This window comes from Theobroma cacao, chromosome 9, assembly GCF_053813885.1.
Source record: "Theobroma cacao isolate CCN51 chromosome 9, ASM5381388v1, whole genome shotgun sequence".
Taxonomy (NCBI): domain Eukaryota; kingdom Viridiplantae; phylum Streptophyta; class Magnoliopsida; order Malvales; family Malvaceae; genus Theobroma; species Theobroma cacao.
In genome coordinates this window covers 40,304,462-40,324,336 of record NC_142647.1, presented here as the reverse complement: position 1 = coordinate 40,324,336, position 19,875 = coordinate 40,304,462, and the positions used below count along the sequence as shown (strand labels likewise).

The 19,875-nt window shown below is 32.0% G+C and overlaps 1 protein-coding gene across 4 annotated transcripts; it reads left to right on the top strand.

Annotated features, from left to right (window-relative positions):
- Window positions 1-4,250: 4,250 nt before the first annotated feature.
- OEP80 (outer envelope protein of 80 kDa) lies at window positions 4,251-19,109 on the top strand. 4 transcript variants are annotated; one of them, XR_001929577.2, is made up of 17 exons: window positions 4,251-5,129; window positions 7,607-7,700; window positions 7,829-7,911; window positions 8,019-8,116; window positions 8,256-8,325; window positions 8,480-8,573; window positions 9,613-9,694; window positions 9,830-9,865; window positions 10,616-10,769; window positions 10,839-10,979; window positions 11,174-11,244; window positions 11,389-11,467; window positions 11,537-11,652; window positions 11,897-12,044; window positions 18,003-18,072; window positions 18,292-18,511; window positions 18,613-19,109. XR_001929577.2 is itself a non-coding variant. In XM_018128149.2 (16 exons), the coding sequence occupies exons 1-16, from the start codon at window positions 4,473-4,475 to the stop codon at window positions 18,444-18,446; spliced, it is 2,148 nt and encodes a 715-aa protein (XP_017983638.2). In that variant the 5' UTR covers window positions 4,251-4,472; the 3' UTR covers window positions 18,447-19,109. The 4 variants fall into 4 exon arrangements, 2 of the variants coding, with proteins under 2 accessions (XP_017983638.2, XP_088666377.1); XR_001929576.2 differs by having other exon boundaries at window positions 18,292-18,519; XM_018128149.2 differs by having other exon boundaries at window positions 18,292-19,109.
- Window positions 19,110-19,875: the final 766 nt, after the last annotated feature.

Sequence of the window (19,875 nt, the reverse complement as noted above, 5' to 3'; positions counted from 1 at the left end):
CAAAATCTTTGAAAAATTTCCCATATTATCCTCAAGTGACAAAATTACCATTTTGCCTCTAGATAGTGAAATTTTCGGTTTGACTCCAAATTAATCCTTGAACTCCGAATCACCATTCTAAGTCATTCTGGGACTTTAAAATTTTTAATTTCACCCTAAAATCTCTATTTGATCTAGTTCAAGGCTTAAATCAACTTTGTTGTACCTCTAAGTATAATACCGACTTTTGTCGATTTTTCGGGGCTCTCCTAATATGTAAACATTCAGTCAATCACATGCATGTCATGACAAGTATTTTATAGAGTCAGGCTTGACATCTTCTCCCCCACTTGGATCAACCATATAATTTTTCTTCATGACTGATTTCAACATCTGACTAAATATTAATATTTTAATATTATTTTATTCTAAAAATTTTATCTTGTCTCTTTGATTCCCAAAATACCTTATTATACCTCAATTTACATCCGATAAGCTTTATTTGTCACCATATCAAAATATGGGGCATTTCACAAAATATAAATGAAAGGTAAAATAAAAAGGTTTTTTTTTGCAAGCATAAATGTTGCAGTAGAATTAATCATTGTTCATATAAATATGATTATGAATACATAAACGTAAGAACAATAGAAAAAAAAATAAACAAGCAATAACAAAATAATAATTATAAAGAGAAGAGAGTTCCTACTTTCATTTGCCATTACAAACTCATCATGAATGTAAAAGATGAGATCAGTAGCACATCATTCAATGTATTTGCTGATAGAGGTAACAATGTGGTTGAAGCACTAATCCACGAACTTGCATTGATTAATGAGCTAAACAAATATATATTCCCTAAACTTGTTATGAAACTCATCAATGAGCAAAACCTTTTGCTATAACTATAATAACAAAATTTGTTGAATATGGAAACATAGATATTAAAGTCAATGTGTATAAAGACATCGATAAAATTGAGAATGTAAAAGCACAAACTCCCACAATATTAAAATCAACATAGTGACTCATCTTAAAAGCAACATACAAAGTAGCCTATGACAATAATTGCAATGCACTCATCTTCTCCAAATGCAATATAGATTCTTTAAGACCTTTTCCCTGAAAAATTGTAGTAAAAAAATCAAAGAAAAGGTAACATATTAAGACACAAAGCAATAATTCTAAATTGTTTTTACGTTACTTTATTCAACTAATAATAAATATATAATTTTAAGCGCATTGATTCTTTCGATAGCAATTAAAGATGACACTTTTTTTTGAAAAGCAATGATAAAGTAATTGAAGATCACTAAGGAGAAAAGAAACCTTTTGTTGCAAACACATTTTTTATATGTATATATAGCAATGCTTTCCTTATGCTACATAGTGCTTTAGTCTAATTTAAGTGCTTGTCCCAAAAATGTGCCATAAAATTGTGTGGAGGATCATATATTTTGTGCACTTCCTTGACCAATCCGAACCTCAATTTTGTTGACAAAATTTCTAAAAATAAAAAAAATATTGAAGATAAAGTTTGCAAAATTCAAACAATATTTACAAATTTTTTGTTACTTTTACAAACTTTAAGTTCAAGTTATTGTTTGTTTTTCTTCTCTATTTTTTGCTCCTTTCTTATTCTTTTTGTGCCTACATTCTGTACTACATCTACATGTACATTTAGTTATATTATAAAAAAAATTTATCTTTAACGTAACACTTAAATAAGCCCCTAAACTATACAAGAAAAGTTAATTAAGCTTTTATACTTTCATTGCATTTAATTAAGTTCCTATACTTTTATTTTGATTCAAATAAAGCCTTCTCACTATTGATTAACTACCATTAGCCAAAGTTACAACTATCAATGTAATGCCACCTCATCTACCACTTAATTTGTTAATGTGTCATTTTGGAAGATGATATTGCCATGTGGTGCTCGAGCAGCTACGGTTGAACAACTTCACCATCATGTTCTTTTGACAAGAAAAATAAACACCATGAAGGCAAGTAGTAGTAGCGGTAGTGATAGCATTAGTGATGAAGATGATGAGGGTTCAAACTAGGATAAGGCATCAGAGTTGTCAGAAAAAGCAAAAAAGAAGACATTGAAAGTATTAGAAGATGATGTGACTTTGGAATGCTTTCTTTACCTTGGCTTCAATTTTTTAAAAAACACTAAATATAAATTAAGAACCAATTACAGCATTTTTTGTTTATGAAATAGATAGGTATGACTAGAGTAGCTATTATGACTTATTACAATATTTGGTTGGTAAAAAAACTTTGCAATAAGAACAGAATAATGGTAAAAGATAAAAATACCCTTTATTATATTAACATTTATTTTCATAAAAACAAAATTATCCTTATTATAATTTAAATACATATTTATCCCAAAAACAAAATCATTTATAATTATATTTTATCACATATTTATCTCAAATATAAAAAATAATTATAATTTACTCACATACTTTTACAAATGGACAAAATTATTCTAAACTATAATTTAATCACATTATTATACTAAATCACATTGGTAGAAACATTATTCATTTCCTATTAGAACTAGAAAAATCCATTAGGAAGAATGGGAGTGTTCATAGTATGTTAGCCGAATAGAGCACAAAGCCAATTGTTGGACGACTTTGGTTTGATGTAATGGTAAGAATTAAGGAGAGAAGTTGAAGCCCTTTACAATCAAGAAGGTCAAACCTTTTGTTGGTGTAGATATAGACTCATGGAGCGATTTGTTGTTAAACATTTCTTTTACAAAGTTTTCATTTATTCTTGTCCCTCTTGACACTTTGATGTTGATGTCAAATGGTAGTGGAAAACCTTGTAAAAATGTTTTACTTCAATGAAGTTTACAGATTAATACAATGTGCCATTAGTCGTTTTCTCCATTCCTTGGTCAATGGGTGTAAAAGAACAAGGGACATGAGGAAGAGAACACTGTAGCTGGAAGAGGAAGGAGAGAAGGAAGAAAGAGAAAAATGATTTTATATAAGTAGGATTGTGTAATTTTTTAAACTTATGAAGGATAATTTAGTTTTAACGATTTTGAAAGTTATTCTATCAAATACGGAATAGCTAGTATCAAGGGAAGGGTTGGGTTTAGTTAAAAATGGCTTTTTACTAATTTTGAAGAATAGGTAAAATTTAAAAATTGCTATTCCTTACCAATTTGCCAACCAAATAAGGGAGAAAAGAATAGTTAGAAATAAATGGGAATAGTCTAGTTATTCCTTATACCAAACGCGCATTTAGATTATTTAGTAATGAAGTTATTTTAATTTTTTTTTGTTTTAAATTTCTAAACAAATGGTTTTAAGATTGTGATTGGACATAAAGTTAACAGCTAAGTCAGTAATTAAAAAAGAAATCAAATTAGCAACATCTTTAAACACATCATTTGCCTTGTGGTAGTCATCTTCCAAAATGACACTTTAACATGTAACGTGGTAGATGAAGTGAAACTTTAACTAATGACAATTAGTTAATAGTTAATTACTTAATTGAACGTAATAAAAGTATAAGAATTTTTTTGAATTTTATGCCTTTATCTATTTTTCTTGTCAATATTAAACTACTTTTTTCTCAATTCGTTACCAATCTTAGAACTTAATCCTTTTTATGAATTGCCAAAAAAAAATTTCTTAAATATATAGTTTGGATGAAAAAAGTCAATTATTATTCATTTTCACAAAAATAATATGGAGTAACTTCTGGTTAATAAATCTATAAAATTTTATTGTAAAATTATTTTACTACTTAGAACCTTCTTAAAAAAATATTAAAGGATGGGCTAGTAACTAATTTATAATCTGAAAATCGAATTCGTTTAATTTTTATGACATAAAATTTAAAAATGTCTCTAACCTATTTAAAAAATTAAATAAATTTTAATTATTTTATTACATTCAATTAAATTTTTATATATTTATTTTAGATTAAATAAGTTTTTATAATTAAGATTTAATAATTGATTAGCTATTATTAGTTAAAATGTTACTTGCCATTTTAAGTTTACACTTTATAAAATATAAAATGATAAATGACAGTTTTAAATAATGATATTGAGTAGCGGTTGATTATAAAAATTTATTTAATCTAATATAGAAGTAAGAGACTTGAATAAAGATTTATTAAAATTTTTTTAAATAATTAATGAGGTTTACAAAGTATATTATGTTTTTTTTAAATTTTTATTTCTCTCTTAACCCTGTTTTCCTTTGTGTCAGTTGTTTTTAAGGCTTAGCCCTGTTGAAAAATCAGTGTACGTGCATAAACTGAAACCCCAATGAGACATTTAGGTGAGTAGGGTTTATCATCATTTATTCATTTCCCCTCATTCGCCCTTGTAAGACGGCAACACCTCCAACAACCTTCAAATTTCAACCCCCAAAATTATCTCCAATTGGCCATTTTAGATTTTCTTCTTCCATGTTTTGATACTCATTCCGTCATCTCCGGTTTCTGTATCACCAATGCATCCAAACGACGGCGTCTCCTTCACCTCCTCTTCTCTGAAAATCCCTCTCCCTTCTTCCAGCCCTTCTCTCTCACAAGCCCTAGCCTCTCAGCTCGCCAGAACCGGTCACTCGGTCTTCCAACTCATTGACTCGCTAAGGAATCGCTCAAATTATGTAAGAAATCCCCTGAGTCGATCGACTGAGTCTACTCAGTCCGATTTAGGAATTAGCTCCCTATTCAGAAGCTCTCCCCTACTATTCTCTTTGTCTCTGTCTCTAACTCGCTCCACGGACCCGACTCAGAACCACAACATTGCTAAATCGCCTCTGCTATGTTCCGCCTCGTTGTCGCTGACTCAACCGGCCTCGACTGATTCGACTCAGTCCGGGTCAGAATTGCCTCAGAAGGGGCAGTCGGCGACGGCAGGTCGACACGATGAAGAGAGGGTTCTGATAAGCGAGGTTCTGGTAAGGAACAAAGATGGAGAGGAGTTGGAGATGAAGGACCTCGAAATGGAAGCCCTCACCGCATTGAAAGCTTGCCGAGCCAACTCAGCACTGACTGTCCGCGAGGTCCAGGAGGATGTGCACCGGATTATTGATAGTGGCTACTTCTCGTCGTGTATGCCTGTCGCTGTCGACACGCGGGACGGTATCAGATTGGTGTTTCAAGTAAGTTATGTAAAGATGATTCATTTCAACTAGAGTTTTGTAATTTGTTTTTCTTATTTTGGTAAGTTAGAGCATTGTGGATTTGGGTATTTTGCTTGTATATTGTGCTACTTGTTTGGAATAGTTTTAGGATATCAAGTTGAGAATGGCGGATTAATTCTGGTGGTATGGAATTGAGTTGCTAGATTTTAGGTAATTGCAATAGAGAACTTTCCACTTGAACCAAGAAATTGTCATTGGAAACAGGGATTGTCTCAAAGCCTCACATTGTTTAGTTTTAAATTTTAGAAATTGTTGGTAAAGTGTTTTTGTTTTAATGTTAATCTTGGGTTGGTGACCTTGACAAAAAATCTTGTTTAAAATTATAGTTGCAGGCATATATATATATATATATATATATATATATATATATATATATATATAGACACACACACACACACACATACTTATATTTGAAAACCATTTCAAATTGCAGTCAAAATTGAATGCATTTTTATTCTTGGGGTTATACATACACACACACATACATACTTATATTTAAAACCATTTCAAATTGCAGTCAAAATTGAATGCATTTTATTGTTGTTGTTGTTGTGTATGTAATAGCTTGAGTTGTGGGCTTTGCTGTTGTGATTTCTTTCAACAATGTATGATCTGCTATACTTAATGTGTCCCAAAACTGTTTTGTATTATAATATTCAAGTGATTTATTGTAATTTTTATTCCTATAAAAATTATAATCATATAATTAATCTATTCTATATATAAATGTGACTTGAAGGCTTTGAACCTTTTGTGAAGAGTATATTATGGTTTTGCTTCTGGCTAAATTTCAATAATTCTATTTTATATTATAAAAAATAGTTATTATTCCTTAACAGGGTCCTTATTCTATAATACTAAACAAGCTTAAGAAAGCGATAAATTGTAGCAATTAGTAAAAAAACTTGTGCAAAAAATTATGAATTAGAAAATTTAAGTAAAAACTAATTATAAAAGTCATAATTACTAGTAGTTTTATTTTAATTATAATAATACACAATTAATAGTGGTTTCATTTCAATTAAATAATTAAAAATAATAATATGGTTGACCTGCAAATTGCATGTTGATCAGAAGCTATTATATTAAATATATAGTAATATTTATAAAATTAAATCAAGTAAAATATGATAACTAATATATTTCAATCCCTCCCAAACCAATCATTCCCTCTCAATAAATTTTAACATGATTCAGAATTCTCTTCCATTAGCCCTTTTCCCTCCCAAATTTCTCTTATCTTCCCCACCTAATTTGTATTCCTCGACCACATCTCTATGCCCCTGGTCTTGCAATTTGCCTTTTCATTTATGTTTTATTATATATATTTTCTGATAAGAACAGATAAATAAGCCATACCGTAACAAGAAACACTCGCAACCGCCCTGCCCATGTACTCTTGTCATTTGCATCTGTCTCTAATGGCAGTCCCAGTCAATCAGCCTTATCTATAGTCACCTTCTTCAAACAACTGTCAAAGCAGCAGATACATCCTCATCTTCTTCCTTGAACAAGCACCTTAGCAGATCAATGACGTGTCCTTCCATAGTCTGTATCACGCGATATCCACCTCCATCAAGGAACAGGTGCCATGGAAGGGCAAAAGGTCACCAGATCACTATCTCGTATTTATTGCAGAGATTCCTTTAAAAAATTATGTTAAAAATTAAGAGAAACTGTTGAGAAATTTTTGTTGGTTGCCTTGGAAATTGTTGAAAATGCTTTGTTCTTTTGCTTGATGCTCAAAATTGATTTTCCTTTTTAAAGTTAACGTGTTGACTAATTGTAGATATGGGGTTGTTTGTTTTGGTGTATTGAGGTGTTTGTTAAGAAGAATTTTCTCTTGAAGTTGAGAAGGGGGAAAAGCTTGTGATAGGAAATGGAAAATATCTGTTAGGGTCCCAGGCCACTATGGCTGTGACAGACAATTACCATGTCTCTTGTGGCTGTTACATGCTATTTAGTTCTCAGGCCAATAACAGCCTATGGCGGACATGGAGGCTGCTGCTACTGCAGAACAGTGGCTGCCATGTGTAAATACACACTTCTTTATATGGTCAGGATAGAGTTGGGGGCTTGGGGCAGGGATCTCTTTGGCACCAGTCTACTCTTTTCTGTTAAAAGATTCAGGGGGATTGGAGGTGAATTGCCTTCTTTGTGCCCCTTCCTTCTGGCTATGTTGATAATCTGTTTCCATAAAAGCAGAGCACATGATTACTCCATAGAGTGTTGCTGGAAAATTTTATAGAATGAAATATCCATATGGAGTGAGTAAAAAGAAGAATGTTGGATTTGGCAGGTCTTTCACATGTGTCTAGGATCTTTTCATTGTTAATTGAACATGTTGTTCTTGTTCTGGGCATTATAACCTATATCTTAGGTATATATAGGAACATAACCTTGATTTGATTGAAATTGGGTTCTTGTGGCATAAGGTAGAACCAAACCAGGAGTTTCATGGATTGGTCTGTGAAGGAGCCAATGTTCTTCCATCAAAGTTTCTCGAGGATGCTTTTCGTGATGGGCATGGTAGGTTTTCCTTTTGCATTCTTAAGTATGGATGTATATGCATTTATGGTTATTGCTGGATGACCTGCTTTTGAATTTTGCCCATAGCAGGCCTTCATTATTTTCACTTTTGGTGTCAAGCTGTGCAGGAAAAGTGGTAAATCTCAAGCGTTTAGATGAAGTAATTAATTCCATCAATGGATGGTATATGGAGCGTGGTCTTTTTGGCTTGGTTAGTGCTTTGCGTTACATGATTTTTTAGTTTGTTGACGCTTATGTTCTCTTCATTGATCTTTGAGTACAATCATGTTGCATGGCCACTGTTCTTTGACCTTATAGGTTTCTGGAGTTGATATTCTTTCTGGAGGTATTATAAGGTTACAAGTTGCAGAAGCAGAGGTCAATAATATATCCATACGTTTCCTTGATCGAAAGACGTAAGAACCTCCCTTCTGTTTGCCTTACCTACACTTGTATATGCATATACTAAAATAGGTGCACTTGCAAACATGCATATCGAACTTTTGAATTTGTTAGTGTTAGGATATGACTAGAAATTTTTCATTTTTGTTGCAGTGGTGAACCATGTAAAGGGAAGACAAAGCCTGAAACAATACTTAGGCAACTCACAACCAAGAAGGGGCAGGTGTGACCCTAGATCTTGCTTTTTGTACGTCAATGGGCATTTAATTGATGATAGTCTTAAAGAATTTGTCTATTTTAAATCAAGAAGCATGCCTGTGGAAAGCACAATATGTCCTGACTAACTGGGGTTGTTTCATTCAATGATCCTTCTTTAGGTGTATAGTATGCTTCAAGGAAAACGAGATGTGGATACTGTGTCAACTATGGGTCTTATGGAAGATGTCAGTATCATTCCCCAACCTGCTGGAGGTGAGTGAATATATCTTTTAAAGACACATGCATACACAGATTTTGCATATTGTATTCGGAGGTTTGCTGAGCTGGTTGACAAAATGTTAAAGCTAATTCCTGAAAAATGTAATCGATATACAATCTCCTTCTGAGTGTTTAGTCAATTTTTTCAAGCTGGGGACCTTACCTGGTTTGAGGCTGAATTTCAGACACATAATAATGCAATAATAAGAATGTGCACTGAATTTTATTCTGGATTATTATTATGGACTAACATTTACTGTAATGATGTCATAGTAAATACTAGTAATAGCAAATTAAATTTAGTATGCTGTGGTTCATTCTCATTGTAGTTGATGGAAAGCTTTCTTTTTGACTTGAAAATAGACAGGTGAACAGTGACATGGAGGGTTCTTCAGTGTAAGCTTTAGAAGTTGGCTACCTTATTCATTTGTTTGAAATAGTCCTATACTCTTTTGGTTTTTTCAAAGGTTTCTTGTCTGTCATTGAATATATATCTATCATCCTTAGAAATTTACATGTTTTCAAGAATGCAATGGGTATAGAATATTGGCATTGGTTGGTCGATGGATGCTGCCATAAAGAGTTATAGATATACGACATTTGGTAGGCAAAACTCTCAATGGTCTGACAGTATGAAAAGCCTATTTTCAGTTGCCATAAAGACTGATTTTAGTGCTTCTCCCTGGGAGTTATTTTACATCCAGCTTTTAGTAGATAGCAGTATTTTCTTTAATTTTTCTTTGTTGCTCTGTATAGTTTCTTTTTTTTGAAAAGCGTGTATAGTTCTTAGGTACATAAAGGTGGTGCACATAAAGATTCCACGAAGCTTTTATTGAAATCAGTGGAATACATTTGAGTTAGTTTCTTTTATAGGATTTGACATTTATTTATTCATGAAGCATCACATTAATTTCTCTTTTTGTTTGTTGTGCTTTGCAAGTAATGGTTTTCATGTTAATGTTTTTAAGAGTTTTTTTTTTTTTTTTTTATGTATTTATTTGTCTATTGTCATTTTGTTTGTGCAACATTGTAGATGCTGGCAAGGTTGATTTGATAATGAACGTTGTTGAACGTCCAAGTGGAGGTTTTTCTGCTGGTGGTGGAATATCAAGTGGGTAAGTTATGCTAGTCTAATTACAATATTACCTGTTCTAGCTTATGTCCTCACCTAATTTACTTACCAAAATTCATACTCATTTATGTGTGGTATATCTGAAAGAATATTTTGTAATTGATTTTTAATTTTGTAGGATTACAAGTGGCCCTCTCTCAGGACTTATTGGAAGGTAAAATTACATATTGCATTTCTGGCTGGTTCAGGTTTTTCCATTCATCTTTCTCTACCAGGGGTTCATTGTGAATTGTGAATGTGCATAATAAATTTCATCTCAGAGAATTTTGTTTCATGCTTTTGGGAGCAAGTTCTATTTTTGAATGATGTAATTTACATTGGTTGATTCATTCCATTACTCATATCAGATGTGTGCAATTTTTGTAATTACATCGTCTTACTGCAATCAGGATTTGTTTTCTGGAATGAATTTGAGTGAAAAAGCCAACTAACAATTAAGTTTAGTTGTTCTAGAGTATGCTATAATTTTGGAATAAAATTGGCTTTGCATTGGTCTGTGGACAATTGATTAGTTTGTTAATCTTGTAGTTCTTATATCTTAGTAATCTTCATCTAGCAATAATGTGCATAGTAATAGATAGAATATACATAGCTTACTCTGGTACTAAAAGAGAAACTCGTTTGTGTAATGATGGATTTTATTGGATGCTCTTTCTTTTCTTTCTTTTTTTTTTTTCCGTCATATTGTCTTCCTATTATATTCCTGTTTCTTGTGAACCTTCTTATTTGCTACTGCACATATTTGGTCATGTTTTGCCACTATGAGCCTTCAGCTTTTCTGTATTCCACCCTCCCTGATTATTATTGAGATGAAAAAGCAAGGAATATATAGTCTGCTAGATTATGTGATAACATTTGATGTGCTGTTTACCTTGTCTCCTACTCTGTTATTTTCTATATGCAGCTTTGCATATTCTCATAGAAACCTTTTCGGAAGAAACCAAAAGCTTAATATTTCCTTGGAGAGGGGCCAAATTGACTCCATATTCCGCATTAACTACACAGACCCATGGATTGAAGGAGATGATAAGCGGACATCTAGAACAATAATTGTCCAGGTGGGTTTTGCTTTTACATTTTGGATGATTGGAAGATTGATTATTATCTGAGCTGTTATGCTTGTATAGAATTCAAGAACCCCTGGGACACTTGTGCATGGTAACCTACATGACAATAGCAGTCTGAGCATTGGCCGTGTGACAGCTGGTGTAGAGTTTAGTCGACCAATTAGGCCCAAATGGAATGGAACAGCTGGGCTTATTTTTCAGGTAGAGCATGTTTCTTAATTGCATTGCATTTTTGGTCAGCAGTATCTGTTCTGAGTTTTCTTCAAAAGAAAAGTTTGTGAAAAGTAGCACCTTAAATTTATTTTTCATTTTGAATCTGAATGCTGTTTGTTTGTGATTAAGGTTTACGTCTCAGTTATGTGATTTGTTTTCAATATTTGATCCTAATCTTTTAGCATGCTGGTGCTCGTGATGAAAAAGGAAATCCAATCATTAAAGACTTCTATGGCAGCCCCCTTACTGCAAGGTATCTCCGATGCCTGGTGTTGTATAGCTTGTATAAGATTGATTTCTCTGCATTAATTGGCTGTTGGTAGTATTTTTATGGTTTAATTTGCTTGCCTCTAATCTTCTATTAAATCTCCCTTTTTTAATTAATTTCTTAATGTAGTGGTAAGCCTTATGACGATATGTTGCTGGCTAAATTTGAAAGTGTCTATACTGGTTCTGGCGACCAAGGTTCCTCCATGGTTAGCATCTATACTCTGGTTTTCTATCACTCGTTATATGGATGTGCCTCATTTCTGTTATCTTTGCAGTTCGCGTTTAACATGGAACAAGGACTTCCTGTCATGCCTGAGTGGCTGTTTTTCAACAGAGTAAATGCACGTGCCAGAAAAGGTGTTGAAATTGGTCCTGCTCGCCTTCTTTTAAGGTATTTTGTCTATTTTATGTCTTTTATTTTATACAAGGAGCAATGTACAATAATTCGCACGGTGTATGTTTGGGTGGATAATCATTTATTGGCAACTCTATTTCTCTTAATTTGTTTCCTTAACTTCCACAGTTGCTTGGTTTGACACTGAGCTTAAATATTTCTCCCCAAGAGAGAAACGGAGAGAGAATGGGATTTAGAGTGTTGGTATACTTTGCTGACTTGCTTTAGTTTTGATTGCTAGTTTGTCTGGTGGGCATGTGGTGGGTAATTTTTCTCCTCATGAAGCATTTGCTATCGGTGGAACAAACAGTGTGAGAGGTTATGAAGAAGGTGCTGTAGGCTCTGGTCGATCTTATGTGGTTGGCTCTAGTGAAGTTTCTTTCCCAATGGTAGGTGTTTAAAAATTCTTCCTCTTCTTTTGTTGTTGCATCAGTATCTTGTGCTTGCTGTAAGTTACGGATGTTGTATTCCTTTCTTTTGCCTTTGTTTAGGACCTTTCACCTTGATGCTTCATGGCTTTTAGCTTTATTAGAGATTCATGATTATTAACTGCCTTGTTTTAAGCTAGATAGCCATGAGGAACTCCTAAACATCAGTAAGGATTCTGGTATACAGAGAAGTTTCAAATGAGATTAGACCAAATATCAGCAACTATTAAGTCTGGTAGTTTTATTGTTAGTTCAGACTTAAAAAGGTTAAATCAGCATGGCAAATATACAGATGTGAGAGTCAATGATAAATCCATCTCAATAAAAAGCTTATTTCTCAAATGCATTCACATTCAAACTTGTTTACCAATTGATGTGCTTTTCAAACATGAGTCAGAACATGTTTTCATGTATTTTGCTTTTCTTTTTTTGCTGTGTAATAGTTTATCTAAAAAACATGGTTCTAAAACACAATACCAATTAAAACATGTTCTCAGAACACAATTTCAATGAAAATGTGCTTTAAAAATTGTTTTAACACTGATGTGACAAAAATTAGACTACTAAGTTCAAAAGTGGATGGCAGCGAATAGATTTTTTTTTTTTTTTTAATTTAGATGGGTTTTATTATAGACTCTGGAATGCTATGTTGTCCAAACTGGGAGTCATATCAAGTGATGCTGTTTGACCTTTATTGTCATAAGCTAAAGCCCAATGCTGTGGGTATTGATTCTACATCTTAAGGTGCTTATTCAGAATGCTGGATGTGCAGTGCTACTTATATAATTAAGCTAATTAAAATGCTTGAAGTATATAATAGAAAACTTATCTACGAGGTTGAGCCATGACATAGTATTTGTCCTTGAAATCAGTCTTTGCCCTGTCTATATAATATCTGGATGCAAGTAGGATTATAATGGTGTTCGGTTTTTGGATTCAACAGCTAGTGCTTGCCATTACCTTGTATGTGAACTACAAAGATTGGGCAAACCGTTCAAATTTTACCAGTTAAATATTATGACCAAGTTATATGAAAATATACTATATGAGAAGAGTATTATGTAAATTTCAAACAGAATGGAAGTATTTCAATTGGTTGTAATTAGAAAAATAAGTGTGAAGTTTGCTAGAAATCAAATAGGAGGGTAAGAGCTATATCAGTTGAACCCCTTAAGCCTATTTATAGGCAATTCTGATGAGGTTAGTTGGGCACTAAGCTGCCAACTTATTTGACACTAGTTTGCGAAGTGTCAGTAGGTGTCAAGATCAAATGGCAAATGGGTTTTTGGTAGAAAATATACATGCTAGCTGTTGGCATATGACTCTCCATGTCACCGATTTTAATTTGCTTATTAATTAATTTGAGTAATTTTTTGGCACCTATGTGAGTGGAGATCCTAGGATCTTCGTCTAATGGGATAATAAATCACTGAATAGCTGAAATCTTTGTTATATTTATATCCCTCCTTTGGTGTAAGTATCATGGTGAAAGCACTACATATTGTAGTGTGAGGTTGAGTTTATACTCTTACTGAGTTTCATATCTGTACTTGGTGTGTGAGTTGCGTACACACTTTACGAATCTCACCCATATTCATGTGAAGATAGATAGGGGTTTGCAAATGGTTAATTCATGTTTATTTAGTTAATTCGGTTAAGAATTTTTTTAAACTAAATTAATCGAATGTGCTATGAAAATTAACCAAACCAATTGAAGAAGTAGTTTTAAGTGATTAACTTATTAACCAAATTAGATTGGTTAATTTGGTTAACAATCAAATTAATTGGAACTTTTTTGGATCATGGGCCGTACTACACTCAAGGCCAATTTTCTTAGTTTCATTTTTTATGCTAATTACACAGTAAATATTATAAATTTTAAAATCTTAACAACACCATAAGTTTAATATCACTAAAATGTTTTGACAAACATGGTTAAAAGCATTAAAATGTTCTAACTAACATAAATGAAAATGCACTAAAATATTCCAACAAATTATAATATGTTTATATTATTATATATGTCATATAATTTGTTTATATATATGTTTACTATTATATATATTTATATTTATATAAACATATATGTTTTAATATGTTTATATTATTATATATGTTATAACTTATAATGTCTTATATACAAATCAGTTAATTATGTTAACCAACTTCTTTGTTTCAAAATCAAAATCGACTGAATTAATCAACATAACCATGTTTGTTTTCAAATTAATCAAACTGTTTGAACCAAATTTTTTCGATTAATTTGGTTATTTTAGTTTTAAGCAAAAACCTCTAAAGATGGGGTTATCCAAGGATTTAAATTGTGGTTGTAGATGTGTTTTTGGTTGGCGTGTTGCATTAGTTGTGGTTGTAGACATAATGGATGCTACCGTGGTCATTGCTGTCATTACAGTCAGTGAATTTTCTTTTCAATTTTACACTTGTTATAAAACGTAGTAATTATAATTATAATAATAAAAACTGTATTTTATGATATTTAATTTTTTGGTGCATAAATTAATTTAACCTTTTTTTCACAGTTTTTTTTCAATTTATTATATAATGGATGACATTTTCAATTGTTAGTTAGTTACACAAAAATAATACTAAAATTATATTTAATCTAATACAAAAAAGAATAACAACAATATAAATACCAAAAGAAAATAAAAATGAAAAAGAATCCAAATCCAAAATCATAATTGAAATAAAACCAATATATTAATCATAATTTTTTCATTTAAAATTATAAAAAATATTTCTCTCAAACTTCCATCGAACCCTTCCTTCACAAATTTCTCTAGCTAAATCATATAAAGAAAATTTAAAAATTTTCAATTTTAGTTAGTAATATTTCTCTCGAACATTTTCCCTTTAATTTTAAGCTAAATAGGAAAAAAATTTTTAATCGGTTCGACAAAGCCTTATCCCCACCAAACATCACATCCACAAATTTCCTTCAAAAAGCCTCACTTTTCTCATAGTCAAAATATGCCAAAGTCCAAACATCTGTCTTTACTCATATTTTTCTCTCAATAATCAAAATTGACCAAATAACCTGAACTAGCCTCCTTTAAATCTTTTCTCAATTCTTGCCTTCTTCTAAGTTCCATCCAACCCATGCCTTTTTTGTCTTATTCCTAAACCCAATCAGCTAAGCGCGATAGCACAGCACCAAATCCGCAACTCACCCCCCCAATGTTTTGCTTTTTCTCATCTTTCAAGATTTTGGGTGGAGTCGTCATGGATGGGTTGAGTTTGAACCAATATCTCTCCCCGTTCTCTCACATGCAACACAAATTCGCAAAATTTAAACAAGAGAGGTAATTTTAAGTTTTTTGTTATTACTTACCTTAAATAATTTATTACTGATCTTGATTGAGGTCTATATTCTGATTTTTGAATGAGTTCTTGTAGATCTAGGGGTTTTTAGGAAGTATTTTTCATTTGAAATTCTATTGTCTGATGAAAAAAATGGTTTTTGTACTACATTTTGGACAGAAAACAATGGCAGTGACAATAGTCACATTATAGCTGGTTTTGTGATTGCAATGCGTTGCTATGTATATGAATTTCATTCACACGTAATTTCAGTGCTGATATTGGTGGTGGAGGGTGTTGATACATTGAAATAGTGGTCGCAACACTGCTACACAACTACTATATGAATCCTTGGGCCACCTTCTATGAGAAACTTGGGCAAAGTCTCTAGAGCACTTGTGAAGTTGGCGGTGCAAGGTTTATAGAATATTGACTACTGAATCTGGGAAATTGAAAATCGTTTTAGCTCTACTTGTTCCAAGATATTGTCTGAAACTTGTGGAAACTGTTTCTCGTTAGTGGTCCTGCTTCTTCTCATCCTTAAAGATAAGATTTTTACTACATATCTTAATGACTTTAGTTAGCTTGGTTTTATAGTTAGCACTTGACACTCCACAATTAGGATTGATGGATAGCTAATGACATTGTATGCAGTATGTTTTTCTAATTTTCACGGCCTATCATAAGAAATGATATTTGCTGACAATAGTGTTGAATATAATAGTTGAGTTTAATGAGTACTAAAACAAGAAAAAATTCAATAAGAGGGTTACTTCTTCATATTGATTTAGAAATAGATATTGGTGGTCTATCACCAAGTATGCTTATATGCTAAAGGTAAGGCAATATAGAGATCCTAACTCCAAGACCTTTCTTGGTATTGGATGCATATCCTTATGCTATGTCATATTTGTTAATTGTTATTTTTCTTCTATTTACATTTTAGATTAGGGATTTAGATACTGACTATGTAGTGGTGCTTATTACGGGATGTTATTGCCACTATCATCTTTGTCCAACATGTAATATAAAAACTATTTTTTTTTTTCATCAAGCAAATAAAATTTCAAATGAAAAGCAGTTCCAAAGTATTAAAGAAACCCTTGATCTACAACTCACTTAAAAATCAACAAATATAAACCTCAATCAAGATCAAGAGAATTATTGGAGGTAAGTGATAACAAATTACTTATAATTACTTGGTTTAAATTTTTGCAAATTTGTGTTGCATGTGGGAGAACAAGGAGAGGTTTTGGTTCAAACTCTAAACATCTATCCATGGCCACTCAACCTTTGATCTTGAAAGTTGAGAGGAAGCAAAACATTCTGGCAACTTCCAAGATAGGAGGGTGAGGGGGCGTGAGTTTGGTGTTGTGCTGCCATGGCTAGTTGCTTGGATTAGGGCAGAAGGCAAAGGAGGCATGGGTTGGGTGGAAGTTGGAATGGGGCAAGAGTTGCAAGATACTGGGAAGGTTGTGTGAGATGATCTGGTCAATTTTTGAGTTTTGAGAAAAAGGACGAGAGAGTAGAGACAAATAGGTTTGGATTTTGGTGTGTTTTAACTAAGACAAACGTGGAGTTTGGAGAAAAAATTGTGGATATGGGTGGTTTGGTGGGGATTGTGTTTTGTTGAACCAATCAAAAATTTTTTCTTTTAGCTTAAAATTTAAAAGAGAAAATTATTATTAGATAAAATGGGAAAATTTTGGGAATTCTTTTATATGATTCAGATAGAGAAATTTGGGAGGGAAGGTTGAAGGAATTTTGAGGAGTTTTTTATAATTTATGATGAAAAAATAATTAATATATTGATTTTATTATTTATTAATCTATGATTTTGTATTTGGGTTTTTATTAATTTTTTTTGAGCATTTGTATTTTTTTTTGGGTATTAGATTAATTTCATTTTAGTAGTATTTATGTGTAACTAATTAACAATTGCAAATTACATCCATTATATAATAAATTGAAGATAAGTGAGAAAAATGTTAAATCAATCAAGCATTTTACAATCTACTACACATGGATTTAAGAATGAGTAATATTTTAAGTATGAATACTTTAATGTGAAAAAAATTGTGACTGATTCATTTTATCATATAAATAATGAACATGGAGTGCCATATACTACTTTAAATATCATAAAATTAGAGTTTCTGTGATTATAATTACTATGTTTTATAGCAGTTGTGTAAAATTGAAAAAAATTCACGACCGTAATGACCACGATGATGTCTTTCATGTCAGCAACCATGATAAATGTGATATGATCGAAAATGCATTTGTATATGCAATTTGGATCCCTGCTTTAAATTGTTAATTGCCTATTGAGTTTAATTAAGCCCATCATATGTTGTTAAAGAATACGTCGATTTTGTATTATGTTGGAGGAAAAGAGCATTGAAAGGCAATTGCAGAACTTATTGTTGAAGATAGCTGCATTGGTTGTGATGTTAAATCTCTTTTTGCAGAACAGAATAGAGTTTGGATAGGGGTTATAGAGAGATTTAGCTCTAGGTAGATGAGAATTTAATGAACAAGGTTATTATTGATGCCCTGTGAGAATTTTATTCATTTTTATTCTTTGCTGTTGTGCAGGTGGGGCCTGTGGAAGGAGTTATGTTTGCAGATTATGGACATGATCTATGGTCAGGCCCCAACGTGCCTGGTAAGTTGTTTCCCGTTAATGTGTCTGAAGCTTTCTTTCTTTTACAGTTTTCCCATATTCTGTTTTGGTAGAAACTAGGGAGAAAATTGGGGAATATTGATACAATGTTCAAGGTGGGACTGAGGTTGAAGATACCAATATACTAACAGCAGAATGCATGCGTAATTCCTGCCCTTCTAATATTGTTTCTTTTGCGTAAACTTTTTGTTGTGCTTTTAGGTGATCCTGCAGGGGCAAGGTTTAAGCCTGGAAGTGGATATGGATATGGGTTTGGCATCCGAGTGGAGTCACCATTAGGGCCTTTGCGTCTTGAATATGCTTTTAATGACAGGCAGGCGAAGAGGTTTCACTTTGGGGTTGGGCATCGAAACTAAGAAGAGGTTGCCAATTGGAAACCGCGGACACTTGTGCATTGTAGCAGCCTTGGATGCCAGTTACCGTACATAAGTTGGCAAAAAATTTTTGTTTCCCTCTTTTGTAAATACTCGTCATTGCTAGGGAGATAGGCTTCTTGACATGATAGTATCTTTATTATTACAGGAGAGTGCACATTGATATCCCGCCGTTGATGCATAATTATCAAGGGCATCCAGGTCTACCATATCTCCATATGTTGTGGCGTTGTCGCAGTTCACTTCCATCTATGCATGTCAACATCTCATTGTTTTGATCCTGCCATGGGATCAATCCTGGGGTTGGCTTGATATGAAGACATAGTTGGAGCTTAGTTGGCTGTGCATACCAGTGAAATTTTAGATGATTTTTTTTTTTTTTTTAAGAAAGAGATTTTGAAAGCATAAAACTTTGCGCGTTACCGTTCTTGAGAGGTCTGAAGTTTCAAAATTAGGTCTCCACGTGGAGTTATATTTTTCATCTATGATTAGTTGCTAGTTATTTTGGGGCATACAAATTACTTTTTAAACTCTTTTAGAAAAAAAATTAAATGTTGGCCTTGTCTTTTTATAAGAAATATTATTTTTTTTACTATTGTTTGTGAACATTTATGGTAAAATTTTAAAGAAGCTAATTTCACTATACCTGACATCTTAGTATTTACATTAAAATCATATGGCTATATTTATTCTTATCATTAGTTACCTTTATAAATCATAACTTAAGTTTAAATAATTATAATCATGTTGCTCATTTTGCGTCAGATATTGTGTATTTTATCCTTATTCTAATGTGTATATGTTAATTTTTTTTTTCAAAAAAAGCATGTTTTCTAACCTAACATTTTATTTATTTGCATGAAATTTGTATTTTCCATTCAGTAATATTTGTTAGCTCTTTTGAGGACTACAAATTACTTTAAACTCGTTCTAGAAAGAAACCAAATGTTTTCCCTATTTATAAGAAGTGTTGTGTTCTTCTACCATTATCCTTACACATCTACTTATGTTAAAATATTATAAACTTATATTTATTCATGCCCTTTACTACGTTTAGAACTACTTAAATTTTTTAAGGTAATTGCAACATAATTTGTTTTTTTTTTTTAAAAAAAAGAGATAGTTGCAACATTTCTACTCACTTTACATTATTATTACCGTTATTTTCACTTGGTTATGTTAATATTTTTAAAATCACTTATTTTACTTTACATTCATATCTTATTTATTTATAGTCAACTATTAGCATACATTTGAGATAATTTGCAAGTTAATTTAATGAATAAAAATTATTTGAAAATAATTTAAAAATATAAAAACCTATATCCAGTTGTTATCCTATTGCTTAATTTAGTACTATATATTAATAAAGGAAAAATTAAAAGCTAACTACTATTAATTTAGTATATAA